The sequence below is a fragment of the Ranitomeya variabilis genome, chromosome 4 (genome assembly GCF_051348905.1).
Source record: "Ranitomeya variabilis isolate aRanVar5 chromosome 4, aRanVar5.hap1, whole genome shotgun sequence".
Lineage (NCBI taxonomy): Eukaryota > Metazoa > Chordata > Amphibia > Anura > Dendrobatidae > Ranitomeya > Ranitomeya variabilis.
In genome coordinates, this window is record NC_135235.1 from 603,798,887 (window position 1) to 603,815,492 (window position 16,606).

General features: G+C 49.1%; 1 protein-coding gene across 1 annotated transcript in view; it reads right to left on the reverse strand.

Moving 5' to 3' along the window:
* Nucleotides 1-16,404, reverse strand: part of KCNB1 (potassium voltage-gated channel subfamily B member 1) — a 152,930-nt gene extending 136,526 nt beyond the window's left edge. The window contains exons 1-2 of the mRNA XM_077253303.1: nucleotides 16,144-16,404; nucleotides 2,188-2,859 (exon numbers count right to left, since the gene is read on the reverse strand). Of these exons, the coding sequence (XP_077109418.1) occupies nucleotides 2,188-2,754 (567 nt within the window). The 5' untranslated portion in view covers nucleotides 2,755-2,859; nucleotides 16,144-16,404. The remainder of the gene's footprint in view (nucleotides 1-2,187; nucleotides 2,860-16,143) is intronic.
* Between the last annotated feature and the right edge of the window lie 202 nt (nucleotides 16,405-16,606).

Here is a 16,606-nt window from a genome sequence, read left to right on the forward strand (position 1 = left end):
CATACCACATCCCGCAGATCATCCACTGCACCAGAGATCACACACTGCACTACAGATTATACATAGCCCCATAAGGCTACTTTCACACTAGCGTTGGGCTCGGCCCGTCGCAGTGCGTCGGGCCGAGGTCACCGACGCTAGCGTTGTCTCCGCCGCACAACGGGGGCAGCGGATGCATTTTTCCAGCGCATCCGCTGCCCCACTGTGAGGTGCGGGGAAGTGGGGGCGGAGTTCCGGCCGCGCATGCGCGGTCGGAAAAAGTGGACCGTCGTGAGCAAAAAAGTTACATGTAATGTTTTTTGCTCCCGACGGTCCGCCACAACACGGCGCAACCGTCGCACGACGGTTGCGACGTGTGTCAATGCGTCGCAAATGCGTCGCTAATGTTAGTCAATGCAGAAAAAACGCATCCTGCAAGCACTTTTGCAGGATGCGTTTTTTCGGCAAAACGACGCATTGCGACGTATTGCAGTTAACGCTAGTGTGAAAGTAGCCTTACTAATAAGAGATCACACACAGTCAGAGATCATACACAGTCACAGAGATCATACATTGCCCCTACACTATAACAGAGAGAACCTACTCTATGCCATAGTTCATTCATTGCTCATACATAAAATCAGCCCAGAGATCATGAACTGCCTACCTACGACTAACCAATAAATCATACACTTGGCCTCAGATCATACACAGCCTCTAAACTTAACCCAGAGATCATAAACTGCAAATACACTTATCCTACACTATACCAGAAATCATCCACTGTCCCAGAGATCACACATAACCCCTACACCAACCCACAGATTATACAATGAACCACACACAGCCACAGAGATCATACATAACTTCTACAATAACCAGGAGATCATACAATGCAACAAAGATCATACACAACATCTACACTAACCCAGAGATCATACACTGCCTCTACACTAACCTAGAGATTATATACTGCACATACAGTGATCCAGAGATCATAATCTGCACATACAGTGACCCAGAGATAATATCCTGCACATACAGTGACCCAGAGATCATACACTGCACATACAGTGACCCAGAGATCATACACTGCCCCTACACTAACCTAGAGATTATACACTGCACATACAATGACCCAGAGATCATACACTGCACATACAGTGACCCAGAGATCATACACTGCCCCTACACTAACCTAGAGATTATATACTGCACATACAGTGATCCAGAGATCATAAACTGCACATACAGTGACCCAGAGATCATATACTGCACATACAGTGACCCAGAGATCATACACTGCACATAGTGACCCAGAGATGATACACTGCACAGTGACCCAGAGATCATACACTGCACATACAGTGACACATAGATCATACACTGCCCCTACACTAACTTAGAGATTATACACTGCACATACAGTGACACAGAGATCATACACTGCCCCTACACTAACATAGAGATTATACACTGCACATACAGTGACCCAGAGATCATACACTGCACATACAGTGACCCAGAGATCATACACTGCACATAGTGACTCAGAGATCATACACTGCACAGTGACCCAAAGATCATACACTGCACATACAGTGACCGAGAGATCATACACTGCACATACAGTGACCCAGAGATCATACACTGCCCCTACACTAAACTGCACATACAGTGACCCAGAGAGCATACACTGCACATACAGTGACCCAGAGATCATACACTGCCCCCACACTAACAGATCATACATAGCCACTACGCCAACCCACAGATCATTTCATGCCCATTCTGCCACAGAGCTCATACATAGCATCCTACAGTAACCCAGATATCATACACTGCCCATACACTTACCCAGAAATCAATCATTGCCCTTGCACAAACCTTGAGATTTTCACTGTCTCTACCCTAACTCGGAAATCATACATTGCTCCTACGCTAACTTTGAGATCATACATTGCCCTTACAATATCTCAGAGATAATACACTGCATACAAACTACCCAGAGATAATACACTGGCAAATAGACCATACCCAGCCCCTACACTATACTAACCCAGCGATCATACACTGCACCGTACTGGCCTGGAGATCAAACACTGCACCTACAATATCCCAGAGATCATAGACTGGCCTGGAGATCATACACTGCATTTACACCCCGCGGATATGACCCTTGTCACCTCCCACTTGTGCTGCACTTACCTTGGCTGCTACAGACGAGTTAGGCTTCTCCAGGAGGTCCCAGAGCTTCTTGCGCTTGTCGGCGCAACAGGTGTTGTCGAACTCCTCACCCTCGCGCTCTCGTAGGGTTTCCGCTTCACGTTTGAGCTCCTCGTTCATCTGCTCCTTCTTCTGGTGGTAGCGTGCCTGGCAACATGACTCCAGGTAGATCTCATCAATGCCCCAGTAGTCCAGCTCCTGGCTGAAGGATAGCGCACACATCTCCTCCATCATGTGCAGTTTGCCAGTGCGGTAGAAGTTCAGGATAGACGTGAAGGCGCCTGGGTGGCGATCAAAGAAATACTCGTTCTCCTCTAGGCTGTAGTCATCACAGATCTCCATCAGGGCCTCGTGGCTGTTGCAGTCCCGCAGCTTTCCCAGCCTTGTGCGCGGCAACCGGTCTAGGGTTCGCCACAGAACCTCATGGGCTAAACCCCCAACGTTCAGCTTTACCCTCCTGGAGCAAGCCTTGCTGCGCACAATGTCCATGGGCTCCGGTGGCAGAGAGGCAGTGGAGCGAGAGCTGGGCTTGTTCATCCAGCCCGGCATGCTGGTAGTTCTATACAGGCTGTGCGGTCACCTGTGTCCCTTCACCTCCATCCTGACAGCAGCACAAGGATGGGCGACTGCCGGGACATCTCTGTCTGCTGTGACCTAGAAGATAAGCGGAACAGCTTTACCCCTAATCACCAGCCACAGTAATAATCAGCTCAGCGGCAGCCCGGCGCTGTCCACACCGAGAGGTGCTGAACTGCTCACTGCCTGCCCTGCACTGGGAGGGGGCTTATCTGTATACACAAGTGGTGTCCTGTACAGGGAGAGGGTAACACTGGGGACGGTACAGGGAGAGGTTAACACTGAAGACGGTACAGGGAGAGGGTAACAACGAAGATGGTACTAGGAGAGGGTAACACCGAGGACCATACAGCGAGAGGGTAACACAGAGGACGGTACAGCGAAAGGGTAACACCGAAGACGGTATCGCTAAGAAGGTAACACCGATGGAACAGGGAGAGGGTAACACCAAAGACGGTACAAGGAGAAAGTAACACCGAGGACCTACAGCAACACGGTAACACAGAGGACAGTACGGCGAAAGGGTAACACTGAGGACGGTATCACGAGAAGGTAACACCGAGGACCATACAGCGAGAGGGTAACACAGAGAACGGTACAGCGAAAGGGTAACACCGAAGACGGTATCGCTAAGAAGGTAACACCGATGGAACAGGGAGAGGGTAACACCAAAGACGGTACAAGGAGTAAGTAACACCGAGGACCTACAGCAAAACGGTAACACAGAGGACGGTACGGCGAAAGGGTAACACTGAGGACGGTATCACGAGAAGGTAACACCGAGGACCATACAGCGAGAGGGTAACACAGAGGACGGTACAGCGAAAGAGTAACACCGAGGACAGTACCGCAAGAAGGTAACACCGAGGACGGAACAGGGAGAGGGTAACACCGAAGACGGTACAAAGAGAAAGTAACACCGAGGACCGTACAGCGACACGGTAACACAGAGGATGGTACGGCGAAAGGGTAACACCGAGGACGGTACCGAGAGAGGGTAACACCGAGGACGGTACAGCGAAAGGGTAACACCGAGGATGGTACAGCGAGAAGGTAACACCGAGGACGGTACAGGGAGAGGGTAACCCCGAGGATGGTACCGCAAGAGGGTAACACCGAGGACGGTACCGCAAGAGGGTAAGACCGAAGATGGTACCTCGACAGGGTAACACCAAGGACAGAACAGGGAGAGGGTAACACCAAGGACGGAACAGGGAGAGGGTAACACCAAGGACGGAACAGGGAGAGGGTAACACCAAGGACGGAACAGGGAGAGGGTAACACCGAGGACGGTACAGCGAGAAGGTAACACCGAGGACGGTACAGCGAGAGGGTAACACAGAGGACGGTACCGAGAGAGGGTAACACCGAGGACGGTACAGCGAGAAGGTAACACCGAGGACGGTACAGCGAAAGGGTAACACCGAGGACGGTACCGAGAGAGGGTAACACCGAGGACGGTACAGCGAAAGGGTAACACCGAGGATGGTACAGCGAGAAGGTAACACCGAGGACGGTACAGGGAGAGGGTAACCCCGAGGATGGTACCGCAAGAGGGTAACACCGAGGACGGTACCGCAAGAGGGTAAGACCGAAGATGGTACCTCGACAGGGTAACACCAAGGACAGAACAGGGAGAGGGTAACACCAAGGACGGAACAGGGAGAGGGTAACACCAAGGACGGAACAGGGAGAGGGTAACACCGAGGACGGTACAGCGAGAAGGTAACACCGAGGACGGTACAGCGAGAGGGTAACACAGAGGACGGTACAGCAAGAGGGTACAGCGAGAGGGTAACACAGAGGACGGAACAGGGAGAGGGTAAGACTGAGGACGGTACAGGGAAAGGGTAACACCAAGGACGGAACAGGGAGTGGGTAACATCGAGGACGGTACAGCAAGAGGGTAAGACTGAGGACAGTACAGCGAGAGGGTAACACAGAGGACGGCACAGCAAGAGGGTTCAGCGAGAGGGTAACACAGAGGACGGAACAGGGAGAGGGTAACACCGAGGACGGTACAGCAAGAGGGTAAGACTGAGGACAGTACAGCGAGAGGGTAACACAGAGGACGGCACAGCAAGAGGGTTCAGCGAGAGGGTAACACAGAGGACGGAACAGGGAGAGGGTAACACCGAGGACGGTACAGCAAGAGGGTAAGACTGAGGACGGTACAGGGAAAGGGTAACACCAAGGACGGAACAGGGAGAGGGTAACATCGAGGACGGTACAGCAAGAGGGTAAGACTGAGGACAGTACAGCGAGAGGGTAACAGCGAGGACGGAACAGGGAGAGGGTAACATCGAGGACGGTACAGCAAGAGGGCAAGACTGAGGACGATACAGCGAGAGGGTAACACTGAGGACGGTACAGCGAGAGGTTAACACCGAGGACTGTACAGCAAAAGGGTTACACCGACGATGGTACAGCGAGAGGGTAACAGTGAGGACGGTACCGCAAGAGGGTAACACCGAGGACAGTACCGCAAGAGGGTAACACCGAAGATGGTACCTCGACAGGGTAACACCAAGGACGGAACAGGGAGAGGGTAACAACTAGGACGGTACAGCAAGAGGGCAAGACTGAGGACGATACAGCGAGAGGGTAACACTGAGGACGGTACAGCGAGAGGGTAACACCGAGGACTGTACAGCGAGAGGATTACACCGACGATGGTACAGCGAGAGGGTAACAGTGAGAACAGAACAGGGAGAGGGTAACACCGAGGACTGTACAGCGAAAGGGTAACACCAAGAACGGTACAGCGAGGTGGTAACACTGAGGACAGTACAGCGAGAGGGCAACATCAAGGACGGTACAGCGAGAGGGTAACACAGAGGATGGAACAGGGAGAGAGTAACACCGATGATGGTACAGGGAGAGGGCAACACTGAGGACTGCTCTGTGCAGATAGAGGGTAACACCAAAGACCCCTCTGTACAGGAAGAGGGTGACACCGCGGGCTGCTCTGTACAGAGAGAGAGCGTAACACCAAGGACAGCTCCATACAAGGAGAGGATATCACCAAGGACCACTATGTGTAGGGAGAGGGTAACAACGAGGACCACTCTGTATTGGAAGAAGGTAACACCGTGAACTGCTCTGTGCAGGGAGAGTATATCAGCAATCACTCCTCTGCAAAGAGAGAGGGTAACGCAAATGGCTGCTCTGTATAGGGAAAGGGTGACACAGAGGAAGGCTCTGCACAGGGAGAGGGTAACCCCAAGAACAGGGTAACATTAAGGGCTGCTCTATACAGAGAAAGTGTAACACCGAGTAATGCTCTGTATAGGGAGAGGGTAACATTGAGGATTGTTCTGTGCAGATAGAGGGTAACACTAATGGCTGCTCTGTACAGGGAGAGGGTAACACTGAGGACTGTTCTCTATAGGGAGAGGGTAACTAATGGCTGCTCTGTACAGGGAGAGGGTAACACCAAGGACTGTTCAGTATAGGGAGAAGGTAACACTAATGGCTGCTTTGAATAGGAAGAGGGCAACACCGAGGATCGCTCTGTACAGAAAGAGGGTAACACCAAGGACTGTTCTGTACAGGTAGAGGGTAATACCAATGAAAGCATAACATTGAGGATTGCTCTGTACAGGAAGAATGTAACACAGAGGACTCTTAAGTACAACTAGAGGGTAATTCTAAGGGCTGCTCAGATTGCTCTGTACATGAAGAGGGTAACACCGAGAACCGCTCTGTATGAAGAGAGGGTAACACCGAGGACTGCTCTGTATAGGGAGAAGGTAACACCGAGGACTGCTCTGTATACGGAGAGGGTAACACCGAGGTCTGCTCTGTATAGGGAGAGGGTAACACCGAGAACCGCTCTGTATAGGGAGAGGGTAACACCGAGGACTGCTCTGTATAGGGAGAGGGTAACACCGAGGACTGCTCTGTATAGGGAGAGGGTAACACCGAGGACTGCTCTGTACAGGTAACAGATAACACCGAGAAATGCTCTGTACAGGTAAAGGGTAACACTAAGGGCCGCTCTGTATAGGGAGAGGGTAACACCGAGGACTGTTCTGTACAGATAAAGGGTAACACCGTGGACTGCTCTGTATAGGGAGAGGGTAAAACCAAGGACCGCTCTGTACAGTTAAAGGGTAACACCGAGGACTGCTCTGTATAGGGAGAGGGTAACACCAAGGACTGCTCTGTTTAGGGAGAGGGTAACACCAAGGACCGCTCTGTATAGGGAGAGGGTAACACCGAGGACCGCTCTGTACAGGTAAAGGGTAACACTAAGGGCCACTCTATATAGGGAGAGGGTAACACTGAGGATTGCTCTGTACAGGTAGAGGGAAACACTAAAGGCTGCTCTGTATAGGGAGAGGGTAACACCAAGGACTGCTCTGTATAGGGAGAGGGTAACTCTAAGAGCCGCTTTGCATAGGGAGAGGGCAACACCGAAGACAGGATAACACTGAGGCCTGCTCTGTACAGGGAGAAGGTAATACCAAGGATCACGGAGGGTAACATTTTGTACAGGAAGTTTTGTAACTGTTTTGTACAGGAAGCTGATAAATTTGAGAGGTGTGTATGTATGTACAGACCGTATAGAATACCGCCTGTATTACTACTCGGCTTCCGGCCTACAATACTTGTCGTTGTTTGCTCGTGCCCTACAGGTACCATACTCATAGGTATATTTCTGCACTATATAATAGTTATACATTGTAAAGTGGGGTCCTATGAACATGATTCCTCTGCCGGTGACCTACCGTATATATAGTAGGGATATAGACTGTAGGATACAGCAGGAATCATCACTACATTACTGCTACCCATTGTGTAACTTACTACAGATATTAGATGTCCTATACCACTACAACCTATCAGGGTGTGCAGTACCACAGACAACCTTACAATGTTACCTCTGCACACTACGAACATGATTCATCATTTGTGGATTTTTTAAGTCACTTTTCAATAGGTCTCTGTGAGACTTGCTGACGGTTTTGGGTTTTTTTTGCACCAAGATCATCCAAATGACTGACATGGTTCATGAATTTTAGACAAAGTAAAAAAATTATCTGTTTTTCTGTCTCTAATCGTATTTGCAACTTTTTAGCATACAAAGTTGCACATTTCGTAAAATGTTGCGAAAAATTCAGGCATACATAAAATCACTCCGTGGGGTGGATGGAGGACATTTGCAAAAAACTTGGCAACTTTTTGAAATGTCGCAAATGATAAATCGGGCAAAAAAAATCTGGAAATTCAAAGCCCCGGCCACAATGGCGGACGTAAAAAAGGCAGATGAACACATAAAGAATAGACCTCAGCGAAGACGCAAATGGAAAGATGACTTTGGTGCAAAAAAACAACAACAAAACACTAAAAATTAAACAAAAAAACAGGTGCTAATACAACAACGAATCATGTGCTGTCTCTATATTGGGTTGTGTAGAACTAATGGTAAAACTATTGTGTGACCAGAAGGGTAAATCCAGTCTTGTGATGAAATGGTGTCCACGTAAAGTAATGCAATGGGAACAGTAGTGTCCACATCCAGTAATATGATGGGGAGAGTAGTGCCCACATCCAGTAATGTAATGGGAGAATAGTGCCCATGTCCAGTAATGTGATGGGAGAGTGGTGCCCAAGTCCAATAATATGATGGGAGAGTAGTGCCCACGTCCAGTAATGTGATGGGAGAGTAGTGCCCGCATCCAGTAATGTGATGGGAAAGTAGTGCTCACATCCAGTAATATGATGAAAGAGTAGTGCCCACATCCAGTAATGTGATGGGAGAGTAGTGCCCACGTCCAGTAATGTGATGGGAGAGTAGTGCCCACGTCCAGTAATGTGATGGGAGAGTAGTGCCCACGACCAGTAATGTGATGGGAGAGTAGTGCCCACGTCCAGTAATGTGATGGGAGAGTAGTGCCCACGTCCAGTAATGTGATGGGAGAGTAGTGCCCACGTCCAGTAATGTGATGGGAGAGTAGTGCCCTCGTCCAGTAATGTGATGGGAGAGTAGTGCCCACGTCAAGCAATATTATGGGGAGAGTAGTGACCACATCCAGTAATGTGATGGGAGAGTAGTGGCCATGTCCAGCAATGAGGAGAGTAGTGTCCACGTCCAGTATTCTGATGGGAGAGTAGTGTCCAAGTCCAACAAAATGATGGGAGAGTAGTGTCCACATCCAACAATATGATGGGGAGAGTAGTGTCCGCGTCCAGTATTGTGATGGGAGAGTAGTGTCCACATCCAACAAAATGATGGGAAAGTAGTGTCCACGTCCAATAATGTGATGGGAGAGTAGTGTCCATGTTGAGCAATATTTTGGGGACAGTAGTGTCCACATCCAGTAATGTGATGGAAGAGTAGTGCTCACGTCCAATAATATGATGGGGAGAGTAGTGTCCACGTCAAGCAATATTATGGGGAGAGTAGTGACCACATCCAGTAATGTGATGGGAGAGTAGTGGCCATGTCCAGCAATGAGTAGAGTAGTGTCCACGTCCAGTATTGTGATGGGAGGGTAGTGTCCACGTCCAACAAAATGATGGGAGAGTAGTGTCCACGTTCAACAATATGATGGGGAGAGTAGTGTCCGCGTCCAGTATTGTGATGGGAGAGTAGTGTCCACATCCAACAAAATGATGGGAAAGTAGTGTCCACGTCCAGTAATGTTATGGGAGAGTAATGTCAACGTCCAGCAATATGATGGGAGAGTAGTGTCCACGTCAGTAATGTGATGGGAGAGTAGTGCCCACGTCCAGTAATGTGATGGGAGAGTAGTGCCCACGTCCAGTAATGTGATGGGAGAGTAGTGCCCACGTCCAGTAATGTGATGGGAGAGTAGTGCCCACGTCCAGTAATGTGATGGGAGAGTAGTGCCCACGTCCAGTAATGTGATGGGAGAGTAGTGCCCACGTCCAGTAATGTGATGGGAGAGTAGTGCCCACGTCCAGTAATGTGATGGGAGAGTAGTGCCCATGTCGAGTAATATGATGGGAGAGTAGTGCCCACGTCCAGTAATGTGATGGGAGAGTAGTGCCCACGTCCAGTAATGTGATGGAAGAGTAGTGCCCACGTCCAGTAATGTGATGGGAGAGTAGTGCCCACGTCCAGTAATATGATGGGAGAGTAGTGCCCACGTCCAGTAATGTGATGGGAGAGTAGTGCCCACGTCCAGTAATGTGATGGGAGAGTAGTGCCCACGTCCAGTAATGTGATGGGAGAGTAGTGCCAACGTCCAGTAATGTGATGGGAGAGTAGTGCCCACATCCAGTAATGTGATGGGAGAGTAGTGCCCACGTCCAGTAATGTGATGGGAGAGTAGTGCCCTCGCCCAGTAATGTGATGGGAGAGTAGTGCCCTCGTCCAGTAATGTGATGGGAGAGTAGTGCCCACGTCAAGCAATATTATGGGGAGAGTAGTGACCACATCCAGTAATGTGATGGGAGAGTAGTGGCCATGTCCAGCAATGAGGAGAGTAGTGTCCACGTCCAACAAAATGATGGGAGAGTAGTGTCCACGTCCAACAATATGATGGGGAGAGTAGTGTCCGCGTCCAGTATTGTGATGGGAGAGTAGTGTCCACATCCAACAAAATGATGGGAAAGTAGTGTCCATGTCCAATAATGTGATGGGAGAGTAGTGTCCATGTTGAGCAATATTTTGGGGACAGTAGTGTCCACATCCAGTAATGTGATGGAAGAGTAGTGCTCATGTCCAATAATATGATGGGGAGAGTAGTGTCCACGTCAAGCAATATTATGGGGAGAGTAGTGACCACATCCAGTAATGTGATGGGAGAGTAGTGGCCATGTCCAGCAATGAGGAGAGTAGTGTCCACGTCCAGTATTGTGATGGGAGAGTAGTGTCCACATCCAACAAAATGATGGGAAAGTAGTGTCCACGTCCAGTAATGTTATGGGAGAGTAGTGTCAACGTCCAGCAATATGATGGGAGAGTAGTGTCCACGTCCAGTAATGTGATGGGAGAGTAGTGTCCACATTCAATATTGTGATGAGAGAGTAGTGTCCACGTCCAACAATATGATGGGGAGAGTAGTGTCCGCGTCCAACAATATGATGGCAGAGTACTGTCCACATCCAACAATATGATGGGGAGAGTAGTGTCTGCATCCAGTATTGTGATAGGAGAGTAGTGTCCACGACAAACAAATGATGGGAGAGTAGTGTCCACATCCAGCAATATGATGGGGAGAGTAGTGTCCGCGTCCAGCATTGTGATGGGAGAGTAGTGTCCACGTCCAACAATATGATGGGGAGCGTAGTGTCCACATCCAGCAATATGATGGGAGAGTAGTATCTACATCCAGCAATATGATGGGAGAGTAGTGTCCACATCCAGCAATATGAGGAGAGTAGTGTCCACGTTCAGTACTGTGATGGGAGAGTAGTGTCCATGTCCAACAATATGATGGGGAGAGTAGTGTCCACATCCAGGAATATGATGGGGAGAGTAGTGTCCACATCCAGGAATATGATGGGGAGAGTAGTGTCCACATCCAGGAATATGATGGGGAGAGTAGTGTCCACGTCCAGCAAGATGACAGGAAAAGTAGTGTCCATGTCCAGTAATATGGGGAGAGTAAAGTCCACGTGCATTAATATGATGGTGAGAGTAGTGTCCACATCCAGTAATATGTCCACAAACTATGATGGGGCGAGAAGTGTACTCTTCCAGTTACATGATGAGGAGAGTAGTGTCCACATCCAGTAATATGATGAACAGAGAAGTGTCCTTGTCCAGCAGTATGTCCACGTAATATGATGGGGAAAGTAGTGTCCACGTTGAGTAATATGTTAAGGATATTAGTCTCCACATTTAGTAATACGATGGGGAGAGTAGTGTCCCCGTCCAATAATATGATGGGGAGAGTAGTGCTTGTGTCCAGTTATATGACGGGGAGAGTAGTGTCCATATCCAGTAATATGAAAGGGAGAGGAGTGTCCACGTCCACCAATTTGATGGGGGGGAGTAGTGTTCACATCCAGTAATATGATGAGAGTAAGGGTCACATCCAGTACTATGATGGGGAGAGTAGTGTTCATGTCCAGTTATGTAATTGGGAGAGTAGTGTTCATGTCCAGTTATATGATGAGGAGAGTAGTGTCCACGACCAGTAATTCGATGATGAGAGTAGTGTTCACATACAGTAGTATGATGGAAAGAGTAGAGTTCACGTCTTGTAATATGATGTGGAAAATAGTGTCCAAGTCTAGTAATTTTGATAGGGAGAGAGTAGTGTCCACGTCCATTATTATGGGGAGAGTAGCGACCACATCCAGTGATTTGATGAGGAAAGTAGTGCCCACATGTAGTATTATGATGGGGAGAGTAGTGTCCACACCAAGTGGTATAATGGGGAGTGCAGTGTCCACGTCCAGTGATATGATGGGGAGAGTAGTGTCCACATCCAGTGATATGATGGGGAGAGCAATGTCCACGTCCAGTGATATGAGGAGAGTAATGTCCACGTCCAGTGATATGATGGTGAGAGTAGTGTCCAGTGATATGATGGGGAGAGTAATGTCCACGTCCAGTGGTATAAAGGGGAGAGTAGTGATCATGTGCAGTGATATAATGGGGAGAGTAGTGTCCATATCCATTATTATGATGGGGAGAGTAGTGTCCAAATCCAGTGATAAGATGGGGAGATTACTATCCACATCGAGCATTATGATGGGGAGAGTAGTGTCCACGTTCAGTGATATGATGGGGAGAGTAGTGTCTATGTTCAGTGTCAGTGTGATATGATGGGGAGAGTAGTGTCCACGTTCAGTGCTATGATGGGGAGAGTAGTGTCCACGTCCAGTATTATGACGAGGAGAGTAGTGTCCAGTAACATGATGGGGAGAGTGATTTCTACGTTCACTGATATGATGGGGAGAGTAGCGTCCACGTTCAGTGATATGATGGGGAGAGTAGTGTCCACATTCAGTGATATGATGGGGAGAGTGATGTCCACGTCCAGTGATATGATGGGGAGAGTAGTGTCCACGTCCAGTGATATAATGGGGAGAGTAGTGTCCACGTTCTGTGATATGATGGGGAGAGTAGTGTCCACTTCCAGTGATATGATGGGGAGAGTAGTGTCCATGTTCTGTGATATGATGGGGAGAGTAGTGTCCACGTCCAGTGATATGATGGGGAGAGTAGTGTCCACGTCCAGTGATATGATGGGGAGAGTAGTGTTCACGTCCAGTGATATGATGGGGAGAGTAGTGTCCACGTCCAGTGATATGATGGGGAGAGTAGTGTCCACGTCCAGTGATATGATGGGGAGAGTGATGTCCACGTCCAGTGATATGATGGGGAGAGTAGTGTCCACGTCCAGTGACATGATAGGGAGAGTGACGTCCACATCCAGTGATATGATGGGGAGGGTAGTGTCCACGTCCAGTGATATGATGGGGAGAGTAGTATCTATGTCCATTATTATGATGGGGAGAGTAGTGTCCAAATCCAGTGATAAGATGGGGAGATTAGTATCCACATCGAGCATTATGATGGGGAGAGTAGTGTCCACGTTCAGTGATATGATGGGGAGAGTAGTATCTATGTCCATTATTATGATGGGGAGAGTAGTGTCCAAATCCAGTGATAAGATGGGGAGATTAGTATCCACATCGAGCATTATGATGGGGAGAGTAGTGTCCACGTTCAGTGATATGATGGGGAGAGTAGTATCTATGTCCATTATTATGATGGGGAGAGTAGTGTCCAAATCCAGTGATAAGATGGGGAGATTAGTATCCACATCGAGCATTATGATGGGGAGAGTAGTGTCCACATCCAGGAATATGATGGGGAGAGTAGTGTCCACATCCAGGAATATGATGGGGAGAGTAGTGTCCACGTCCAGCAAGATGACAGGAAAAGTAGTGTCCATGTCCAGTAATATGGGGAGAGTAAAGTCCACGTGCAATAATATGATGGTGAGAGTAGTGTCCACATCCAGTAATATGTCCACAAACTATGATGGGGCGAGAAGTGTACTCTTCCAGTTACATGATGAGGAGAGTAGTGTCCACATCCAGTAATATGATGAACAGAGAAGTGTCCTTGTCCAGCAATATGTCCACGTAATATGATGGGGAAAGTAGTGTCCACGTTGAGTAATATGTTAAGGATATTAGTCTCCACATTTAGTAATACGATGGGGAGAGTAGTGTCCCCGTCCAATAATATGATGGGGAGAGTAGTGCTTGTGTCCAGTTATATGACGGGGAGAGTAGTGTCCATATCCAGTAATATGAAAGGGAGAGGAGTGTCCACGTCCACCAATTTGATGGGGGGGAGTAGTGTTCACATCCAGTAATATGATGAGAGTAAGGGTCACATCCAGTACTATGATGGGGAGAGTAGTGTTCATGTCCAGTTATGTAATTGGGAGAGTAGTGTTCATGTCCAGTTATATGATGAGGAGAGTAGTGTCCACGTCCAGTAATTCGATGAGGAGAGTAGTGTTCACATACAGTAGTATGATGGAAAGAGTAGAGTTCACGTCTTGTAATATGATGTGGAAAATAGTGTCCAAGTCTAGTAATTTTGATAGGGAGAGAGTAGTGTCCACGTCCATTATTATGGGGAGAGTAGCGACCACATCCAGTGATTTGATGAGGAAAGTAGTGCCCACATGTAGTATTATGATGGGGAGAGTAGTGTCCACACCAAGTGGTATAATGGGGAGTGCAGTGTCCACGTCCAGTGATATGATGGGGAGAGTAGTGTCCACATCCAGTGATATGATGGGGAGAGCAATGTCCACGTCCAGTGATATGAGGAGAGTAATGTCCACGTCCAGTGATATGATGGTGAGAGTAGTGTCCAGTGATATGATGGGGAGAGTAATGTCCACGTCCAGTGGTATAAAGGGGAGAGTAGTGATCATGTGCAGTGATATAATGGGGAGAGTAGTGTCCATATCCATTATTATGATGGGGAGAGTAGTGTCCAAATCCAGTGATAAGATGGGGAGATTACTATCCACATCGAGCATTATGATGGGGAGAGTAGTGTCCACGTTCAGTGATATGATGGGGAGAGTAGTGTCTATGTTCAGTGTCAGTGTGATATGATGGGGAGAGTAGTGTCCACGTTCAGTGCTATGATGGGAAGAGTAGTGTCCACGTCCAGTATTATGACGGGGAGAGTAGTGTCCAGTAACATGATGGGGAGAGTGATTTCTACGTTCACTGATATGATGGGGAGAGTAGCGTCCACGTTCAGTGATATGATGGGGAGAGTAGTGTCCACATTCAGTGATATGATGGGGAGAGTGATGTCCACGTCCAGTGATATGATGGGGAGAGTAGTGTCCACGTCCAGTGATATAATGGGGAGAGTAGTGTCCACGTTCTGTGATATGATGGGGAGAGTAGTGTCCACTTCCAGTGATATGATGGGGAGAGTAGTGTCCATGTTCTGTGATATGATGGGGAGAGTAGTGTCCACGTCCAGTGATATGATGGGGAGAGTAGTGTCCACGTCCAGTGATATGATGGGGAGAGTAGTGTTCACGTCCAGTGATATGATGGGGAGAGTAGTGTCCACGTTCAGTGATATGATGGGGAGAGTAGTGTCCACGTTCAGTGATATGATGGGGAGAGTAGTGTCCACGTTCAGTGATATGATGGGGAGAGTAGTGTCCACGTTCAGTGATATGATGGGGAGAGTAGTGTCCACGTCTAGTGATATGATGGGGAGAGTAGTGTCCACGTCAGTGACATGATGGGGAGAGTAGTGTCCACATCCAGTGATATGATGGGGAGTGTAGTGTCCACGTCTAGTGATATGATGGGGAGTGTAGTGTCCACGTCCAGTGATATGATGGGGAGAGTAGTGTCCACGTCCAGTGATAGGATGGGGAGAGTAGTGTCCACGTCCAGTGATATGATGGGGAGCGTAGTGTCCACGTTCAGTGATATGATGGGGAGAGTAGTGTCCACGTCCAGTGATATGATGGGGAGAGTAGTGTCCATATCCAGTGATATGATGGGGAGAGTAGTGTCCACGTCCAGTGATATGATGAGGAGAGTGATGTCCACGTCCAGTGATATGATGGGGACAGTGGTGTCCACGTCCAGTCCTGTGATGGGAGGATGGGGGTGGTTGTCTGGCCACCTGTCGGAGTTGCATCTTTTGCCCTCTGTAGAGGGTAGATGTTGGTGGCCATCTTGCGGTGTCCTGCTCCCGCTGTCGGTGCTCACTGGTCTGTCAGTCACGGACGGATCCGGCCTCCACCTGTCACTGCCGATGCCGCCCGGGTGCAGGAGAAGCTGCCGCTCCGCGCACGTCCCTGCCGCCTGCACAATAAATACACCCTGCGCCTTTAAAGTCTACAAGGCTGAAATGAGCGGCTGTACCTCATGCACGGGCTCCGGATGACTGGCTCAGCATCCAGCCGCCTCCCGGTGCTGCCGCCGCTCCTGCCTCCGGCTCCTTCAGGCCTCTCTCCGCTCTCGCTGCTCCCAGATTTTCATGTTTCTGCAGGTTCCTGATGGAAATCAACAAGTCAGAGGCTCCGGCTCCTTCTCCTCTCTGCATCCAGCTACGACTCCCGCACAGATGTAACCGCGAGCTGTCATGTGTAGAGAGGGCGGTAGCGCCCCCTGCGGGCTGCACACGGGAGCGCCGAACGGTGCGCCACCCTTTCCTACCTGCTGGTGTAAGCGATCCTCCCTACAGAGCTGTCGCGATAGTGGACTGTACCTTCTGTAACCTGCACGTTGTGACGAGTCTTTGAGATCTGGTCAGCATCTTATTGAGGAGTCTCCTGGTTCCCAGTCTACACCCTCAGTATTAGGTCTCTGATGGTTCCCCATATGT